Source organism: Sarcophilus harrisii, chromosome 2 (assembly GCF_902635505.1).
Source record: "Sarcophilus harrisii chromosome 2, mSarHar1.11, whole genome shotgun sequence".
Lineage (NCBI taxonomy): Eukaryota > Metazoa > Chordata > Mammalia > Dasyuromorphia > Dasyuridae > Sarcophilus > Sarcophilus harrisii.
Window position 1 is genome coordinate 196,889,211 of NC_045427.1, and position 21,873 is coordinate 196,911,083.

At 38.9% G+C, this 21,873-nt stretch overlaps 1 protein-coding gene across 1 annotated transcript in view; it reads left to right on the forward strand.

Annotated features, from left to right (window-relative positions):
• The first annotated feature begins 432 nt into the window (after positions 1–432).
• Positions 433–21,873, forward strand: part of EHD3 (EH domain containing 3) — a 54,665-nt gene continuing 33,224 nt past the window's right edge. The window contains exons 1-2 of the mRNA XM_003757820.4: positions 433–1,476; positions 16,770–16,946. Of these exons, the coding sequence (XP_003757868.1) occupies positions 1,250–1,476; positions 16,770–16,946 (404 nt within the window). The 5' untranslated portion in view covers positions 433–1,249. The remainder of the gene's footprint in view (positions 1,477–16,769; positions 16,947–21,873) is intronic.

The window sequence follows — 21,873 nt, forward strand, 5'->3', positions numbered from 1 at the left end:
GTAAATACCACACTCTGGAATCTGGGGGTAGGCAGGGGAAGGAATTCCAAGTTCACTAAGAAATCATTTTCTGAGCAGTTCACACAGCCCTCCAGGATGGGGTCGCTGCAAGGGAAAGGCTGGGTTTGGATGTCCCTCAGCGTGGTCCCTGTCCCCGGGGGGGGGCGCTGGGCCCCCGCAGCCACACCTGGGCTCCGCAGCAGCACCGGCCGCACTCCCGAGCCCGCGCAGCTGCGGCTGCTGATGCTGCGGATCCTGATGCTGCGGCTGATGCTGCTGAGGACTCCAGGAGCGCTCCCCCACCCCTTCCCTGGCCCTGCCCACAAGCATGGCGGCTCCCTGCGCCGCTTCACCTCGCCCAGGACGGCGCGAGGCGCTTGCCAGGAGTCGGCACTTCCTCTGCCCCGCGGTTTCCTGCAGGGCTGGCATTTAAACCCAGCCGCACAAGCTGGGGCATGCAGCCGCGCTCCTCGCCGCCGCCGCCGCCGCCGCACTGTCCGCAGACGCTGAGCTGAGCGGAGCCCGAGCAGGCTGCACGGGGGTGCCTCCCGTTGCGACCTGGACTGAGCAGTCTCCGGAGCCCAGCGGGACCCACGCCACTCCCCGGGCGCCTGGGAGGCGCGCGCTGAGCGCCAGGGCGGGGGGATTCTAACTCAGCGCTCCACTGCAGCTTCAGCTCGAGCTCGCTGAACGGGCTGCGGCGGGGGGAGGTGGAGGGGAAGGAGCTTATTTGACATTTTAATTGCAGATATGACATTTATTGCCGAGACTAAATAGCGCTTAGGTCCTTCGGGTCACAGGTTCTCTGCCTTCCCACGCAGTCTCTAGCCGGATGAAGAAGGCTCTGGGATTGCACTCAGGAGAAGGGGAGAGCGTAGTCCAGATTGCCCCTCCTCGCGCGATAAAGGAGCAGATAGGTCAGTTTGCTCTCTGTAGCCTGTGTCCGCTTCTCTCTGTGCATTAGGCTGGCTGATGGTGAGCCACAGGGAACAGTGTATCTCTCCTGTGTAGGAATTCGGAGAGCCCCTGATTGTGGGTCTTTTTTTCCTGTCTTCTCACCATCATAATTTTAAAATAAATTGGGCCAACTTTGGCTAGCCGTCTCCCCTTTTAAAAGAAGCAAGTCGGAAAGAGTTGGGGGCTGGGCAGGTGCTCTCTTCCTGTCTGTATCTAAGACTAGAAGAGGGAGAACAGGAACCTGGGAGAGGCGGTAGTGCAGCTTTAGACTGCTGGGACACCCTCAGCCAAGATGTTCAGCTGGCTCGGGCATGACGACCGAAGAAGGAAGGATCCGGAGGTGTTTCAGACTGTGAGTGAGGGGCTCAAGAAACTCTACAAGACCAAGCTGCTCCCTTTGGAAGAGTATTACAGGTTTCACGAGTTTCACTCTCCTGCCTTGGAAGATGCCGATTTTGACAATAAGCCCATGGTCCTCCTCGTGGGGCAGTATTCCACTGGGAAGACAACCTTCATCAGGTGAGAGGAACTTATGGGCTATTTCCATCACTTTGTAGATAGGTGGGGGCATGTTAAAACCTTGAACCATTCTATTTCCTGGACCCTACTTTCACCTCTCCAGTCACCATACGTAGGCAAAGACTGGAAACATTTCGAAATGTTTTTAGACAATTTGGGGCTCAGAAGAAATCATAGGATCGTAAATATAGAGCTAGGTGGGACCTTAGAGGTTATCTGGGCCACTCCCCATCATTTTATGTTCCTATAATTAGGTGATTAATAAATGCTTGATGGAATTTTTTTTTAAGATGAGGAAATAGCGTCAGAGAAGTTGTGATTTGTACAAGGTCACACAAATAGTGTCAGAGTTGGTATTTGAACCCATGTACTCTGATTGACTCTAATGTTCTTTCCACTGTACTATGGAACTTAAAAGTTGCTCTATCCCTTGGTTCATTACCTCATTCTATTCTTCTCTATTTAACCCTAGATGTCAATTGAATTAACTGCTCTTTGTGAAAGGGTTGGGGGTGGAGGCAGTAGTTGGCTATATTAGTCCCCTTACAGATAATGAAACTAAAACCCAAAGAGCAGAGAGATATGGAGATGGCAATAGGAAAACATGTGGTGAAATTTCCATAGCCCCAAAGTTTCCAGATTATTTCTGAAACATGCTTGACTTTGCTCTTCTTCCTTATTCTGGGTTAAGCTGGTAGGGCCCTGTTGCAACTATTTATCCTAGGCCTGCCATCAAAGAATTAACATCCAGCCATTACCCTAAACTCAGCTGATGGTCAGGACAAACCATTGGAGAACCATTCCCCTTCACATATATGAATAATAGCTACAACTGAAATTAAGTTTGCTGGAGCCAAAGTGGGGTTAGGGATAACACATGTTATTGTGGTTTGTGGGAGGGTTAGATAGTTGTATTGAGGTTGGAAAAAGAGCCTTTTTTGCCTTTTGGAAGCACTGAGGAAAACATCTTTATACATCATTTTAACCCAGAAAATTGATGGAGATGACTTCCAAGACTGTCCCAGGTAGCTATGTGGTTATGTGAGTTTCAGGGAGGCTTTGTTTCCTGTTGCCTCTGAAAGATGAAAATGGTGAGGACTTACATGAAAATCCTTTTTTTGGAAGCATTGGGGATTTCAGTCAAAAATTTTACTCCTTCCAAAAAAAAACAAAACCCCAAAACAAAAACAAAACACTGGAGGAAATTGTGTGTGTTTTCATTTTTTGCTTTGTAGAGGCCTAGTACCAAAAGTGATCAGGAGGAAATTCACAAATCATATGGTTTGCTACATGGTACAGATCCTGATGATTGAGCCATCAAAATCTCCTAATTAGTGTACTAAGAAGGTGATGGCAGAGTATAGTCATAGAGAAAGAGCATGGAGGATAAGGCATTTAATTTTGGTGACCCAGTGGATAGAGCATTGAGCTCTGAATTTGGAAGATCTGAGTTCAAATACAGCCTCAGTCACTTATTAGGTATATGACCCCAGGCAAGTTACTTACCTTCAATTTGCCTGTTAATAGACATTATAATAGACCTACCCCCAGAGTGGTTGTTAATATCAAATGAAATAGTAACTATAATATGCTAAGCTCAATATGTAATAAATGCTGTATAAATGTTGACTACTATTATTATAGAAAGAACTCTAAAGTTTGCAAAGAATGTCACTATGTGATTTCATTTGATTTTCACTATAGTCCTGATACACTGATGGCAGATCACAGTAAGTGATATTAGCTCTGTTTTGTTGATGAAGAAACAAAGAATCAATTGGTCAACTGACTTGCCCAGGTTACCCTGCTAAGAAATATCAGCAACTGGATTTAAACTCAGATCTTCATGCCTTTTGTCCAGCCATGTATCTCTGTGATTATGCAAAGAAAGTTTTAAGTACTGATTGCCAATCCAGGTTTCTGGTCTCCTTTGCATCCTCAAATGTTTCCAGGATATTTCTGAGTCCACTGAGGTATACATGGTTTTGTTCTTCTTCCGTGTTTGGGTTTAATCCAGTAACTACTGTTGTAACTACTATTCCAGGCCAGCCATCAAATGCCTGATATCCTACATAGTCTTTTGTCTAACATGGGGGGAATGGCAGATTTTCCTCTCCCTTTTCTTGAATTTGCTTTTTATCGAAACATAGAATTATGAATGTCAGGAGAGACTTTAGTCATCATCTTAATCCTTTTGTTTTTTGGATGAGGAGATAAAAAATAAGAGCCAAAGAAATAACAAATGGTTCTTGGCCAAGCCAGGGTTAGAACTCTTGAGCACCTGATTCTTTGATCCATTGTGAGTAAGATTATCAGGAAATGCTTATCTTCCTGGGCTGTTCCTTGGAACTACAGAATGCTTCAACTGGAGGAGACTTCACAGGATCAGATTAGGGTATATCCTTTGTGTTTTTAAGAAATTTTGTGTCCTGGGATCTCCTCTATATTCCATTCCAGTCATCCAATCTGGGCTAGCAGAAATAGCTGTGGCCTTGGATAATGATGTAGCACCTATCAGCAGCAGTAACTTAGTCTTGGAAGTACTGTTTTCTGGTCAATAAAATGGTGACTATAGTGTTTCTATTACCTCCCTTCCAGGATCATTGTCATGAAAACAATCCCCACCTATTTCCCCTCCCAAGAATGTAAGCTCCTTGAAAGTAGGAACTATATTATATTTTTAAATCTTCGTATTCCCAGTAAATAGGCGTTTTGTAAATTTTTCTATTGAATTATTTGGTAATTATCTCATTCGGATTATTTTTTATTTATTTTGTCACAGGTTAAAGGTTTGGGTTTCCTTGTCGTGGCCATGAGGATTTAAGTTGATGCCTTGCTATAGTTCAAAGAATATTGCCTATGCTGGAAATTTCAAAGTATTCTACAATGGACTGACTAGATCTTATATAGTGTATTCAAATGTGGGTGCTATACTTTAAGGGGGATAATTCAGTTTTGTCAAGGATTTGGGGAGTATGGGCAGCTACCAAGAGAGTTTCAGGCTTGGAGAAAGGTCAGGAGAAAGCAATGGATAGTTCCCAAACATTTTAAGAAATGCCTTATTGGCTCAAATGTTGTTAATATTCTGTATCTATAGGAACTTTGCCTTGCTATTGTGTGCAATTAGCCTAGGTAATTTTTTTTTTTCTAATATAGTTCTATCATTTTTTGTGAAATGGTTATCCATTTATTATAATAATGAATCATATAAATTTTCAATTTTAAAAAAATCTTTAAAAAAAAAAAAAGGTTTGTCTTATGGAAAAAGAAGCTGATTTTTCTATATAACTCCAGAAGGGTGAAAGTAGGACCAATAGGTAGAATTAACAAGGAAGGAAATTTTGGTTTCATTTATGAAAAATTTCTAACCAAAACTAATAATTATAAGATGGTGAACTTTTTATTCACGAGGGATATTCAGACAGAGGCTGGGTAAGCTATCTTTTTAGGATAACTGTTGAAAAGATCTCAACTCTGGGTTAGACTATGTGTGTGTATATGTGTGATCCTGGGAAAGATACAAGTCCAACATCAGTTTCCTCAACTGTAAATGGGGAAAGATAACAGCTCCTACCTCAAAGAATTAGTGTAAGAATAAAACATTTTGTATTTGTACAAGATTTAGCACCAAACTTGAAGGATTATCGTGAGGATCAAATAAGATAACATTTGTAAAGGGCTTAACACAGTTTTTGGCACATAGTAGGTACCACATATAAATGCTTTCCTCCCTCAAATAGAATAATAATTGGAAAGCACTTAGAATAGTGCGCATAGTGTTGCTTAATAAATAATTATTCTTAATTCCTTCCCCTTCACTAGTCTAATAATCTCAAAGATTCTATAGTTGGGTTTCTTAGTTTAAGGCCAAGGAACTTCTGGGAGGCTACATTTATGAATTAAAGATAGAGGAACATCATTTTGCATATAGTACTTTTTGTTCCCCAATTGTCTCTGAAGTTATACTCATGACTCCCAACTTTTGGGATAGAACAAGCTCAGAATTAGAAATACCAGAACACATGGGGGAAAAAAAATGCTTGGTGATTCTGTGTGTTGCAGACTTTCTAACAGCAAACCCAATGTCTGAGGCATTTAGGCGCTATGTAACTATGGGGGGAGGGGGGAACTGTAATAATAATTGGAGTTCACATTTGTAAACCATTTTAAGGTTTACACAACATTGTAGATGTTATATTATATGAATCTGGCAAAAATCATGTGAGGGTTCTTAGTTTTTCAAGAGGGTTTTTCAATTTTACTGATGAAGAAACAGAAGCCACACAGTATATACCTGAAGCTTCATTTCTGTCTCTAAATCCAGCACTCTATTCATTCTATCATAATGTCTTTCTAATTCATTTCATTTCTCTTTGTAAAATGGGAATAATAATACTTATAGAATCTTTTTCATAGGGTTATTGGCTCCAATGAAATAGCGCATATAAAGAACTCTGTAAATCTTAAATTATTATATAAGTGAAATTATTTATTATTATTGCCAACATTAGTTCACAGAAGTATGACCAGTCTAGAAGAAGCTTAGCAAGAAAGGGTACTTGGGTAATAAGAGTAGACCAACTCTTGCCCTTTGAGGTTTGTGAAATTCAGTGTTGGTTTTCCCCAAATTTTATTTCAGAGCAGTCTGAGTCCATGCCTAAGGGGATAGAACAGGAAGACAGCTAGGTTCCTGGGCCAGTGGTTTCTCTCTAACCCCTCATTTAAAGTACCAGTTCTTGAGAGATATTTGGAGGGGCAAGAAGCCAGTAAAACTTGAAGGCAGCATCTGAGAGACACTAAGAGAACTGAGAGAATCAGAGAGAAGTGGTCAGAGTTAGGTGTTTTTGTACTACGAAAAATTTCCATATTAAATATCCCCTCTGCTAACTGACTGAGTCATCTCTAGCTCTGTGTTTGGAAGAGATGGCCATCACAAATTCTTCTTGGTCCAAGGCAAGGGAAGAGCAGAACAAGCCCATCCTCTTCCCCACTTTCAAAGTTAGCCTGAATTCCCTTTTTTTAAGACCAGGGAGATTAAAAACATTGTAATAGAGCAGTTATTCAGCCGTGAGTCTATGAATCTTTTTTTTTTTTAATTTCATAACCGTCACAGTATAATTAATTTTCTTTATAATCTTGAGTATTTTATTTTATGTACTTGAAAACATCCTTCTGAGAAGAGAATTCCATAGGCCTTACCACACTGCCAATGTAAATCCATTATGCAAAAGTGGTTCAAGGCCTCCGCTTTTGTTCAGGTGCTGGTCTTTTGTGGCAGAGAGCTGCAGTATACACCAGGAGATGCTGCCAGCTCCGCGGTATGTGTGGCCTAGGGAGGTCCCAATACAATATAAGACTTCACTGCGTCATTGTTCAGAGCCTCTCACCCCTGCCAAAACTCTTCCTTCCCTTAGAGGAGCTAGGGGCCCAGAAACGCAGCTGTCTTCCTGTTCTGTCCCCTATCTCAGCCTCTCCTATTACACAGGATTTCTCTCAGTCAATTCCTAACTGTGGTACCAAAATGCCCAGCCTACCTAAGCAGAAGCTGCATCTGGGTATCTAGCATTTGCCTCTTCTTCCCCTTTACCTTTTCTGCTGGCTGGCTCTCTCCTAAGTGTCTGCCTGTAATTATATGCTCTTGCCACTAGGTCTCTTGCCTACCTAAGGAAGTACATGCAGATAAGAACATTCTTCTAATAATTAATTAACAAGCTGTGGTCTCTGCCTGAAATAACTTCCCTGGCCCAAGGCCCAGTCACCCAAGTAATAAAATAAACAGCAAATTGGCCCAGCCTCTGTTTTCTGCTAGTGCTGCCTGCTGCTAGTATACTAGTCCAGAATCACTCATACACCAGCATTCTCTTAGCCTTTTTTCTCCAAACACTTGGCTTTGAGTCCTTATCTCTCAGATCATCTCTCTACCCACAGATTATCCTGCATTGTTGTTTCCTTGTATCCTATTTTTTTTTTTCTGAGTTCTTTTCCCTAGGTTATGACCATATGTTTGTGGTACCCATGTAGGTACCCACCAGGAGGCATTGCTGGACTTCAGGGCATTGTTGACTGGAGAGCACTGAGAGGGACCAGATTGACAGGATATCAGGGCTGCCCCAGGTTGAGATCAGTTCCAAATCTCTTATGTCATATATTCCATCTGTACCAGTATCCTTGTCATTGGGCAATGAGAAGCTGATGGAGTTTGTTTTTAAATAACGTATCCAAATTGCTTTTAGGGAAAAGTAGCTATTCACTTCTTTCCATCTTTCTCTGTTAATTCTTTATGATATTCTTTGTATCATTCCCAGTGATGACTCATCAGTAGAATATGATAGCACAATTTTCTATTACTATGCTCACTTCCTTCCCCCTTTCCCTCCATAATATTTTACCCGAAAAGCTATTTCACAGATGAACTGTAGGAATGGGAAAAGTTATATACAATTTGGCTTGGATTTATAAGAATATCCTTATAGAGCTCTTCTGAGCTATTATTCTTCTCTTAGGCTTTCAGATCCCATGTACCTTTCCCTGATTTGTTGTGACTTCTTTTCTAGGTCTCAAGCCTGCCAAAGATGCAGAATGGGGCCTGGATAGTAGTCCACCTTATAATTTCTGCTCAACCTCTTAGAGGTCCTGAGTAGGATAGAAGGAAACAAAAATCCTTGAAAGAGGAATATTAATAATGATGGCTTTTTCTTGCTTACTAGTTCAGATTCAGCCTGAGAATTCTGTTCTGAAGACCAGTGCCCTGAGGGCTCTCAGGAAATGGAAGGTTGAAAAGCATTCAGTTAGGGTAGAGTAAGGTTGAGCTACTTGGTTCTATGACATGTAGCTAGACTATTTTGTATTGTTGTGACTCCACTGGGAAAGCTTCCCTACAGGCTTATGTATTTCATCCATAATATAGCTGAGAGATAGCATGGAATAGTGGAATAAGACCTGGACCTAGAGTCAGGAAATAACTGCATTCTGATTCTGCTTCTACATTTTATTGTCTGTATGACTAAAGATAAATTTCTTCATTGTTCAACCCTTAATTTCTTTCTATGTGTGTATGTTTTCTGTTTATATGCAATAATTTACCTTAAATATATGTATATTATGTATAAATAGCTTAAATATATGTATATGTGTGTATATTATATATGTTTGTATATATGTGTGTGTACACACATACACACATATACACATATGTGAGTATGTATGTATGCTTTGCAAAGCTTCTCTTATTATAGCTATTAATACTTCTTTCCCCTGCCAAGGTTCTTTCCCCTTGAAGTGCTAAAAGGAGAATTGTGGTTCTGGGAAAATGATATTGAATCTTGCAGAGTTAGAAGAGGAGAACTGAATTGAGTGCTGTCCTATGTTTGAAAAGCACAGTAATCAATTGCTTGCCAGACTTCAAACACACCTCATTTAATTGTATTTTCCACTTCCAAGAAGAATAGGCTATTATTTCCTTTTTATAAATGGGAGAAATTAAGACCTGGATAATCAGCGATTTTTCCAGGATCTTGCAAGAAGTGAATGATGGAGCCAGGCCTCTTAGCAAATGTACTGTCTTGATTAAGTCAGCTTGCTATTCACTGAATTTTAGGAGTAGTATGGTATAATGTAGGGAGATAACTGGTTATGGAGATTGGAAACTTGAAGTCCAAATCCAGCCTTAGAAGCTTACTACTTATAAGACCTGCCTATGGGCAAATCACTTTATACCAGAACTCCTATTTAAATTGAGAAGGCAGAGTTTAATGATACATATTTGTAATATCCCACTATGGGGAGGCCGAGACAGATGGATCTCTTGAGTTTGGGAGTTCTGAGCTGTAGGAGGGCTAAAGAGAATTGGATGTTCATACTAAGTCAGGAGGGTGAAGCAGTGCCAGGCAGAAACAGGGTTCCAGCCTGGATGAGCTAGAGAGACCCAGTCTCTTAACCCCCCCCCCAAAAAAAAAAAAATTAAAATCAGGGATTGGATTAGATGGCCTTCTGGGGCCTCTGGGAAGCAGGCTGACCCCAGGGTTTGGTCCTTTCCTTGTTCATGTTCTTCTAATTCTGGGGATAGACAGAGATAGCCGTCTTGTACTCAGATGGACCTATCGAGCAACAAATCCACTCTTCTTTACATGTCTGTGGGAATGTTTTTGTCTCAACAGAGGTGATTTTTATCTTTTCCCATAAAGACGCAGTGTGTGAAGCTTCTCAGTAGATTTTTCCTTTGTGCGTTTGGCTCTAGGCACAATAGGACCTTTATTCTAGGCTTGCAAGGTCTACCCAGACTCCCTGTGCCTTTCCCCAGCCCAGCCTTGTCTGCTCTGCTCCAACTTAGTATCCCCAGGACCTGGAATGGGGACTCTTCTGGGGTCTTCAATTTCCTCGGGCTCCTGTGCTCCCAGAGGACTTACTTTCATTTGTGCCCAGCAAGGTGGGCTGACACAAAATGCCAGGCCCACTCTTGAGACTTGTCCTCCGGTGTTTCTGGGTATTGCAAATCAGCCACATACGTGGTCTCTCTATTAGGAGCTAGAATTTGAGAAGTTAGTGTAAAGACTTAATCACTGAAGTTTGTCTTCTTTCACTTTGGGGCCAGAAATTCTTGGGCTGGTGCTCAGCTATGTTCTTAGCATTTGATTTCTCCCTCCCCAGTAAGGTTCTGAGGCAGGATTAGAACTCAAAACATAAACCTTTCTCACACATCCTTATCTAGTTCTTGCTCAGTTCTTATTGCAATATCTTAATTTTTTTTTTGTATTTGTAAGACTGCTTTTCTTTTTGCCCAAAAATGCCTCCACAATCTAAAGAAAGACCAAACTTCCTAAAGGTTCCAATTTATTTTTTTCTGATTTTTTTTTTAAGGGAGGGTGAGGCACTTGGAGTTAAGTGTCACATAGCTAGTAAGTGTCTGAAACTGGATTTGAATTCAGGTATTTCTGACTCCAGGGCTGCCCGTGAAAATGCCCTCTCAATTTACTTCTAAAATATAAAGTGGCCACATAAAGCACTGGTTTTGCATTCCAGAAGACTTCAGGGTCAAGCCCTGTTTCTGATCCATAGTATGTGATCATGGACCAAGACCATTGGTTACAGATGAGTCAGGGCTCTCTATGCTCAGAGGGAGTTTTTATACCAGAAGTTTTCCCACATTGATATTAGAGCTATATGTGTGCACCACCATAACGTTCCTTGCTGGGAATGATTTGTCTTGATGATTCCTGAGCTCCTTATCCTATCCTATCCTCTTAGGATCCTGGGTCTCCACAAACAAGCCGGTATCTTTTTTAATATTGGACATTCCTGTTTCATTTTTAAGAAGAGATTTGAAGTGATGGGCCTAGATGCACAGAAATGGCATGATTTATGTGGCTGTTTTCTCAAAACTATGTTGTAACTCTCTCCAGAAGTCCTATTCTTTGGCCGGTATTCTTCAGGGATACTAGGATAACATTTCTCATTTAGCATTTCTGCCTCCTTTGCATACAATGCTCAGCCCCATTCTTGTGCCCCACCTTCCCATTCCCACCCATGCTGCTCTTTGGCGACTTCTTCCAAGGTGACTGTAGTGCCCTGCTACAAAAGGAAAGATCCTTCAGGGAGACAGACATAACATCCAGGGAGTAGGTATAATGCCAGGGTAAATGTGATGCAAACTAGTAACAACCTCTCCTCCATTTTGTGTGTGTGTGTGTGTGTGTGTGTGTGTGTGTGTGTGTATGTGTGTTCAAAAGTCTCACGTTCTTCAGTGAGTAGGGCTGCAGAATAGACAGCAAGGTCCTGAGCTGTCACTAGAGAGAGGTAACACATATCAGACAGAAAGAGTTCTGCCGGATATGGAAGGCAGGGTAGTGCAAGAGATATTTCTGACCTTAACTAGCTAAGGAGACTTGAATAACCCCCAGCCTCAGTTTCCTTACCTGCAAAAGGAAAAAAAAAAGGGATTGTTCTGTCTGATCCTTCCTGATTGTGGTGAGAATCCAGTAAGAAAATGAATGTGATGGAAATGGAGAAGATAAACTGGACTTATTCGGTATCATTACCTAGAACAGAATTTGGAACCAATGAATCAGAGTTTTAAGAAAGTTGCTTTGGGTTCAATAAAATGGAAAAATTATCATGCTTTTGTGATTTTATTCTTGTAAAACTTAGTAGGCTGTAGGCTCACTAAAACTGTCTTGTTAGATCTTCTCTAAACCATGTATTTTTTTCCTCTGTAGTTTAACAATTTTCTCTGCACAATAGGTTTAATAAATGTCTATTGAATAGTGAAAAGAAACATCCTTGGAAGGTGTTTTTATTTTGGTTTTTAGACCTAAGGTTCTGAGGTGCTTGCCCTACTAGTAATCCCATTACTGGAGGAAATCCTGGCTCTAAGCAACATTTGTTTGCTTAGGCTGGAATCCTTGGGAGGGAATGTCCGAGCCATTGGAGGTACAGCCCAAGAGAGTTTAGATCTGTTCACAGACAGCTGTGGTTTTTTATTTTTTTGAGATCCGGATTACCCATGCCCCAGTCTTAACTCGTGTATCCTTAGTTTCTCTAGGGATTTCCTCTTCTGTGTGTTATCTTTGGGGAAGGTTGGCCATGGCAACCCAACTGACACTGCTGGGCAACCTTTATGCAAATGAACTGTTTTGTCCTGATAGTACTTTAGTTAGTATAAGGCTGTGGAAATTCCAGAGTTGGTACAAGTGTGAATCATCACTATTCATTAGTCTGGTGTAGTTTATTTTATTGGGGAGAAGGGGAAAGAGAAAGAGTTGATTTCATGCCATTTGTTCTTCTCTCATTCAGAAGATGATCTAGTCTAAAGCGTTCTTAGGATGGGAGTCTGGAGATTTAGGTACTTCCAGCTCTTTTCCTAACTTGCTGCTCTTTGATCCATGCAAATTACTTCCTATCTTGAGACTCCCCAGTTCTCTCTTCTGCAGAATGAAGGGATCAAAGATCATCTCTAAAAGCCCAAAACACTGCGATTTTAAAGTTAGATTCTTTCCTTCTTCTGGCCTCTCCTCTGTGTGTAAGAGACAGACTCTTCAGCTGCAGGCAAGATATTCAGTTAGCAGTCAGAGGGACTGACTTTCTCTGGCTTGACACATTTCCATTTCAAACTGCTAAAGGGCCTATGTCTTATGTGCATCACATATAACACTTCCTTTTTTAATTTCCTGTGCCCACCAATTACTTTTCTTTTATACACTGGGGCAGTCCAGGTTACCAGCCAGCCAGAATTTGGCTAGCATTTTGTCACAAAAGCTGCTTGCTTCTTTGTGATGGCAAGATGTGGTTGCTGATTGTTTGGGGGAGGGGAAGAGTTGTTTTTAAATCCTAATTAGAGGTATAAACCTTGTGTGAGAGACTCCTGAAACAGGACCTAGGTGTACTTTGGACGTGTTCTCACTCTCTCATAGTCCCCATATCAATATATGTATGATACTCATGCCCCCCCCTTCCTTGATGAAATATGACTGAATAATCTCTAGACAAGATGTATGTAAATTCCCAGAGCCATTTAAAGGATGGGTCCAGATTTCTTCATTTTCTTTTCTTTTTTCTAAAATTGTGAACCTAACAATCATTAGTAAATGCAAGTATTTCAATATACAAAGAATAAGCGGAATGTATAAAAGACTATGATATTCTCTTATATAAGATGTTTCTTAAAAAATATAAATAATATATATTATATATGTGTGTGTATATGTATGTATATACATGTATTCACATAATTTTAAGATAGTAGCAAAGTTGCTTTATTGTCTGTAGTTCTGTTTTGTTTTGTGCATTTTTTTAAAATATTGTTTTATTTATAGACTGTTTTTTTCACCTTCTTGCCAGGCTCCATGTCTCCACAGCATGAGTTTTTCAGTGAAGACTGGCAAATGTCTATTAAGACTTCTTTACTGCCAAGTCTCTTGTGCAAGGTGGTAGCAAAAAACCTGTTAGTTTATTTTCTCTCTCTCTCTCTCTCTGTCTTTCTCTCCTTGCTTTCTTTAGAATAGCTTCTTGCCGCTCTCATTTTTCTTTTCCCTTATGCATCCTCCTTCTGAGGCCTACTTATCACTGCAAATTTTTTTGGGAGGGGTAAATACTTCCCTCAAGCTACTTAAAATGGAAAGATAGAAGAACAGTTAGCATAGCATTACAGGACTTAGATGTGAAGGTCATGTCCTGTCAATTTGGGACCTCTAAAAATATATTTTTTTAAATTTTTATTTTTTCCCAATTGCATGTAAAACCAAATAATAACATTCATTTTTAGAAAATTTTGAGTTTCACTTTCATTTCCCTCACCCCTTCCTGAAAGGATAAACAATTTGATATAGGTTATACATGTGTAATCATGCAAAACCTATTTTCATATTAGACCATGAAAATAATTGTTAGGGCAACTTCTGCCCCCATAGGTCAGACTTTCAAATGGCGTTGACCCACATGCAAACTTGGCAAAAGTTCCATTTCTGTGAGCTCCTTTTGTTGATGATAAGAGATCTAGGTTAGTAGTACAGTATTGATCAGAAGGAACTGGAGGGAGAGATGCCATGGAATGAGCAATGCTTGTATGGGGAGGGATGAATAGAGTTTGGGGGAATAGGGGTGGGGAAAGGTGGTGCAGATCTATGATTTCATCAATATAGGGAGTTTCTAGCATGGGAACTCTCCACTGATGCATGTCTGCAACACATATGTAATTTATAGTCTAAGAGGTACTGGGAACCTAAGAGATTAAGAGGCTTCTCTAGGGTCAAATAATATGATATTATGGTCGGGTACCTGTACTGTGTATCAAGTCTAAATGATTTATTCTTCCCTTCACTTCAGATGCTGCAATAGAGCATCCCATGCCTTTATTTCTCTGAATTCAAATAGTACACAGACTATCCCACCATCTTTTCCTTTCCCTTCAAGCCCTGGCAAGTATAACTAATATTATCTGCAAAATTGGCACTTGAAAATAACCTGAGCTAAAGCAGCAAGATCTATATATACATCATTTCTGTTTTTAAAGTATAATTATAGTTTATTTGTCATCCTTGTTGAGTAATTCTAGCTTGTGTTTATAGATTACTTGAATGTTTGCTAAGCATTTTGTAAGCATTATCTCAATAGATTCTCATTAACAATCCTATAAGGTGGATACAATTATGGCCTCTATTTATAGATGAGGAAACTGAGGCTTAGAAAAGTGAAATTACTTAAATTAGTGTGAAAGAAAGAAAGTGAACTGAGCTTTTTTCTGACTCTAACTCCTATACTCCAACTACTAGTGTCCTGTCTTATTAATGATTTCATATACCTTGATATAACCCCTAGAAAAGCTCAGCATACTATATAGTAATGGAGGCCTTCTTAGCTACAGTATTATCTTTAAAATAAGGATTCTTAATCCAAGGTCCATGAACTCCAAAAAAAAAATTCAGTATTATTGATTTTATAATCTGTATTTTATCCATCGAAAATTATTTTGAATAGAGGTCCATAGGTTTTGTCAGACTGCTAAAGGGGATCCATAATACACAAAAATTAAGAAACCTTGCTTTAAGGTAAAATCTGAACTCCTCACCATGTTATGTAAAGCTCTTCACAGCTGGCTTCAGTCTTACTTTCTAGTTTAATTATAAATAATTCCCCCTGACACATTCTACACTCCAGCCAAACTGACCTACTTGCTATTTACCTACTACTATATAAAAGTTATTCCATCTTCCCATCTCTGTGCTTATGTATGGGCTGTCCCTCATATCTGGAATGCCATTCCTCCTGATTTGTCTGTTGGAATCTCTAGTTTCCTTTAGCTCAGGAAGTTTTAGAAAAGTATTTTTGGTTTCTCCCTCCTCAGATTAGCTTCTCCATGTTTCTTTTATTTGCATATTATATTCATTCTGTATAATTTAATCTCCTTGAAAGCCCATACTGTAGAGTTTTAGCTTTTTAATTCTGGTGCCTGGAATATTGTAGATGCTCATCTTAGATTGGATCAGAGTGGATAATGGCCTACAAGAGCCCCTTGTGGATCTTTCTTGGCATTACGGTGTAACAGAAAGAACATTACACTTGTAGAGAAAATGAGGATTCAGATTCCCCATTTTATTTGTTAGCTGTGTGATCTTGGACAGATCACTTATCTCTCAGTTCTGTTTTCATCATCTGTAAAATGGTGATCATGACCTGGATTGCAACGTTATTTTGATCTTCAAACAAAAGAATTTAAAATTTGAAATTAACCAGTCAACAAGCATTTATTGTCTTCTGTAGTTCCAAACACTTGTGCTAAGCACTGAGGAGAGAAAGAAAGGCAAAGACAGTTGCTGCTCAGAAAGTGCTCAATTTAATCATGCAAATAACCGTGTGCAAAAAAGATATACACATAATTGGAGGTAATCAAGAGAGGAAGACACTAGCTTTAATTAGATCACTAAAGACTTCTTGGAAGAGGTGATATTTTAATTGAGACTTGAAAGAAGCCAGGGAATTTAGGAGACAGATAAGGAGGACTGAATTCCAGACAATGGTGGACAGCAAGTTAAAGTCCAGAGTCAGGGGATGGAATAACTTTTTCAAGAAATAGCAAGAAGACCAATGTCACTAGTTCACAGAATACACAAAGGGGCAGGGCACTAAGGAATGAGAAAATTGGAAAGGTAATAAGGGAACCCCTTAAATCTGTCATTAGGTATTCATGGACCACATTATGGTTAAGAATCTTTGGTTTAGAGGTATCATTCTGTTAAATGATAAATACATTTATACACAAGGATAAATATATAAGTCTTAGAGTAACTAATGAATTAAAATCCTAGCTGTGTGACCTTGGGTAAGTCACTCAACCCCAATTGCCTCAAACCCCCCCCCCCTAAAAAAAAAAAGGAGAAAGATAGGAAGGGGCTAAGTTATGAAAGGCTTTTTAAAAGCCAAATAGATAATTTTTATCTTTGATCTTGGAGATAATAAAGAACCACTGGACAAGATTAATTAGGGTGATGAAGTGATCAAACTTATATGTTATGAACATCAATTTGCTATCCCAGTGAATGACTAAGCAGCAAATTGTTGTAGTAACCCGGGGTGAGGTGATAAAGACCTGACAGTGTCAGAGGAGAGAATGGAGTGTATACAAGAAATGTGAAGGTGGAAACAATAGAACTTGGCCTTTGATTGGATATGGAGCTGGGAGTGATATCTGGATTGTGATTTGGGGCAACTTGGGAAAATTCTGGTACCCTCTGTATAGCACCTTACATTATGTAATTGATACTTGTACAGAATGCTGAAATCCAGCTTCTTTTTCGTTTTGCCAGGTACTTACTGGAACAGGACTTCCCAGGCATGAGAATCGGGCCTGAGCCCACTACTGACTCATTCATCGCGGTGATGCAGGGAGATGTGGAAGGAATTATTCCAGGAAATGCACTGGTGGTAGACCCGAAGAAACCCTTCAGGAAACTCAATGCTTTTGGGAATGCCTTCTTGAACAGGTTGGTGAGCAGGGGCCCTTTCCTGTCCCCCTCCTCTTGGGGGCTGCAGTGGAAGAGGTAGAATGGAAACAGTAACAGAGAAGAAAAGATGGAGTCAGCTTTTTCCTTAGACTTCCAGCCTTTGTTGTAAGCAGAGGACTTCCCCCTCCCTCCTCTGCTGTTGGTATCTTGGGTCATGCTGAGCCGAGCCAAGTCACTCTCCATGTGGACAAACATGAATAGGAGCTTCGCAGTGGCAAACACCAGGCTCATTCAGTGCTCCCCAGGGTGGGGGCCGGGGCACCGTGCCAACCCGAATTCTCCTGGCCCTTCTTTCTCCCTTCTCCGGATGAGTGTGACCCAAGCTGCCTCATCTGGTATATTTGTTTCCTGGCGGTTAATCTTAGCCTGCCTGGAATTTGGCTCAAAGTCATAGGATTATAGCTTTAGAGATGGAAGGGGATGTAAAGGTCATTGGGTCCAAACCTGTTTAAAGATGAGGACATAGTCCTAGTGATGTGAATGATGTTATTTCCCTAAGGTCCCACAGCCAGTAAATAGAAATGGCATTTCAGTCAAAGGCCCCTGACTCAAAATTCAATGTTATTTCCACTGTACCAGCTGCCACCTGTGAGAGGTGTTAAATCCCAAAGTGCTGCTTAGGAAACATGGAGGTTAAATGATTTTCCTGGAATCTCCTAGCTTGTAAGTGTCAAAGGCAAAATTTGAATGTAAGTCTTCTTGATTTCAAGCCTATTGTTCAGTCCATTCTGCCTCGGGTGCCTCCATCTATCAGCAAAAAGCATTTTCATATTGAAGATGTAAATGGGGGAAATGCAAAGTCACATTGGTAGGCTGGTAAAATTCAGGGGTCCCATAAAATAGATCACAAAAAACAAACTCAAGTGATTATATACTGCCAATTAATAAAAACAGAAAATTAAAATTGGAAGTAGAAGAAACCTTAAAGATTATCTCATCCACGGTGTACCTCCAGAGTGCGAACTGTGATAAACTATGAGGGCCATTTGAAACGTATTTTTTTTTACTGTATTAATTTTTCTTGCCTTTTTAAAAATTGCAGCATGACTTATGGAAATGTTTTGCATGACTTCACATGTATCATAGGTATCATGTTATTTGCTTTCTCAATGGATAGGAAAGAGATTGGAGAGAGGAAGAGAATTTGAAATTGAAAATTAAAATTAAAAAAAAATTTAAATATGTTATCTAATCTAATCCTATCATTTTGTAAAACTCAAAACACAGAGAAGTGAAACTTCCATGGCTAATTAATGACAGAGCTGGTATGGAACCCAAGTTTTGAGTTCATGCAACTTGAGAATCAGTTGAATAAACTAGATGTGTTTAACCTGGAGAAGAGAGATTTAATAGAGTCATGGCAGCTGTATTAAAATATTTGTGGGCATGTAATTATTATAATCAAACTTGACCCCTAAGCAGAGTTGACAAAATGTACCTTTGACCTTCTTTATAGAGGTGGAAAGGATGGCTGTTAAAGGTAGCTTTTCCTGTCAAACTTGGTTGATGTGTTGATTAGTTATGCTGAAAGTTTTTGTCCTTTTATATTTTATTCTCTGTTGTAAGACATGGTTCTCTGGATAGAGAGTTATAGTAGGGATTTTTTTTTTAAATAGATGGATTGTACTTAAATGGGCATTGAGATCACCTCCAACTGCCAAATTCTATGATTCTGGTGCCATTGAGACTGGGGTACCTCTGAAGAGCTAATGGAGGTCCAGTAATGTGTAATATTATGTTCCTGCCATGCAGGTTGAACTATACGGGATGTAGAAGAAATAGAAGAAACATTGTCTATCTTCAAAGAACTTATAATTCAATGAGACAAATAAGTTTAGGTTAAGAAACTAGGTGAACAGTACAGGATACAATGTAACAAGGCACAGAATTTCATGGTACAGTTTGTAAGTGTGGCAGATGTTCGGGGGGAAGGATTTCGGTGAGGATCATCAGAGGGGCAATGAAATTTGAATGACAAAATTTGGATTTGGAATAGTGGTAACTATTCTTTTCGGCCCTTTGAGGAAGGATATCTTCTGTTTCAAAGTATTTGTGGAGTAGCAAGACGAGTCCAAATGTTTGGATTAGTGGCCCTTCCATAGGCACTGTGCTTGGGGAAAAGCCTGTCAAGACCTCAAGATAATTCAGAGCATCAAACTGACTTAATTAGAATACAGATTGTCTCTAAGAAATAAGATTGGATATTCAGAGCTGAAACAGTGTATTATGGGTATTGATAGCCAGGCAGGGGATTTTGGACTTGAGGCAGTAGGGAATGATTCATTTTTTGAGCCACTGAATGATGGGATAAAGGCTTTGTTTTCAGAATAGAGTATTCTGGATCATACAGTGTGTGGAACAAAGAAAGTGCTTAATAATGCTTAATGGTTGAAGCAGAGGTGTCCAGGTAACATTTAATAGCCAGTTCTACAAAAATATACCCATGACATACTTTTAAATTTAATCAATATTATTAACATTTTTTCCCATTACTTCCATAAATCTAGACAATGAACAAAACAAAATGAGCCCTAATTTGTAGCATTTGTTAAATTCTTTTGTTATAAATATTCTCATTGAAAATAAACAAATAAAGCTGGGTGACAAAACATTCATTACTTTTTGAGTCAATCTGTTCAATTTTTGCATATCCCTAGTCATGCAAATTGGAGCAGTTTGGTGGCACAGTAGATAGAACACTGGGCTTGCAATCAGGAAGAGTCAGCTTCCTGAGTTCAAATCTGACCTCAGACATCTACTAGCTCCATGACACTGGGCAAGTTTTTTAACTGGTTGCCTCAGTTTTCTCATCTGTAAAATGAGTTGGAGAAGGAAATGGCAGACCACTCCAGTATCTTTGACAAATCATGAAGAGTTGGACGTGATTGAAAAATGACTGAATAACAATAAAAATTTGTGGGAGTTAAACTTGATCTAAGTTGTTAGGGTTTTTCCCCTTACATCTGATTTTTCATTCAAAGTAGAAAGATGACATTAGGAAAGGAGAAGAAGGAATTAATGTTTAACATTCTATAGAAAATATTGACAGGATTTGGTGAATTGTGAGGTGAACTATGGTTTTAAATTCAGTATAGACTTCATTTTAAAATTTTCTTTTAATATTTTTTTAAAAATTTAAACTTAAATACAAAATGAGAAAAGAAAAAAAATTCACATACACAGAGGCCCATAAGGAAGTATTCAATATAAAATAATGAATTTACATTTAAAGAAAACCTATATAATAAATACCACACATTGTTTTTGAAGGTCCCTGACTTTGCTTCTTGTTGTTTTTCTTTTGTTCTCTGATGTGCACTTTTTTACTTTATTTTTTCCCTTTCCCCTCATTCTAAAGAAAGTTAAAATTATGCGTGTGTGTGTGTGTGTGTGTGTGTGTATATATATATATATATGTATGTATGTATAAAGTACGTTGTGTATACGTGTGTATATATACATATATACATATACCTATATATCTATAAACATATGTCTATATACACTCATAATGTATAAGACTATACCATGCTTATTTCCACCTGTCATTTGGTCCAAGTGGATAACATGTTCCAGATCCAAGTTTTTCCATATTTTTCTAAATCAACCAGCTCTTCATTTCATATACCACAATATTCCAACCCAATCACATCTTATCTGAGAGTTTGTCTATGACATTTTTTTTCCTGCATTCCTTCTATTCTTGATTATATAGGTTTTATTTACATGATGAAAATATTCATTCAAAATAACAAATCATCTTTTTTACACTTCAAAAATGCTTTCACTTTACAATATAGTTAAGATCTGATACTGCTGAATCTACTTCCTTTTCATATTTTTCCTGGTTTCTTTTAAGTTTATAACCTTTTGCTTTTCTGTATGAACTTTGTTGTTATTTTTTCTAACTCAGCAAAATAAGTTTTTAGTCATTTAATTGAGATCACATTGAATAAATAGATTTTTTAGATTAAATTGTCATTTAAAAAATTATATTGGCTTTACCTATCCATGAACAATAAATATTACTTCAGGTTTTTAGATATGAATTTATTTGTAAGTATTTTATGTTTTTGTTCATGTAGTTCTTATATCTGTTTTGGGCAGGTATATGCTCAGATATTTTATACTTGTCTGGGTATTTTAAGGGGTCTACAACAATATTGATGAATAATATGGCTGAGATAGTATAGTTTCTCTATTTTTCCGTTTTGTTTTTAACTTCAATTTTGTCTATGATCATGATTACTATCTGCTTTTTTTGAATTCTACTCCTGCCCTTTATTTTATCTTTATGTCTCTTATTTTTATGTTTCCTGAAAGCAACATATTGTTGAATTAAAATTTTTAATCAGCTATCCATTTCTGTTTAATAGGTAAATTTGTCCCATTCACATTCCAAGGTACCATCACTTGTTAAGTATTTTCCTCACTATTCTGATCACCCTATTTACGCTGTCTTTCCTTACTCCTCCATTTTATTTCTACCCATCTCCTATTCCTTAACCTACCCACCCTTCTAAAAGTGCCTTCTTTATCTTCTCCCCCATCCTCTTATCATCTTCTTTTAGAATTTAACAGAATTTTAATATTCTACACACACACACACACACACACACACACACACACACACACACTTGTGTGTGTGTTATTTCCTTTTAATCCATTCCCATTGAGAGTAAGGTTCTAGTATTACCTGCCTTCCCCCATGTTACCTTCCTTTTGTATCAATTTTTCCTTTTATGCTTCATATGCATAAGATAATTAGTCCTTTTTATCTCTTCCTACACAGTTTTATTTTTTTAGAATCACCCTATCATACTCAGCTCAACCCAAACTTTTCTTTCAAATACCTAAACAGTGAAGACAACGATAAGAGTACTGTTAATTTTTTCACATATATGAA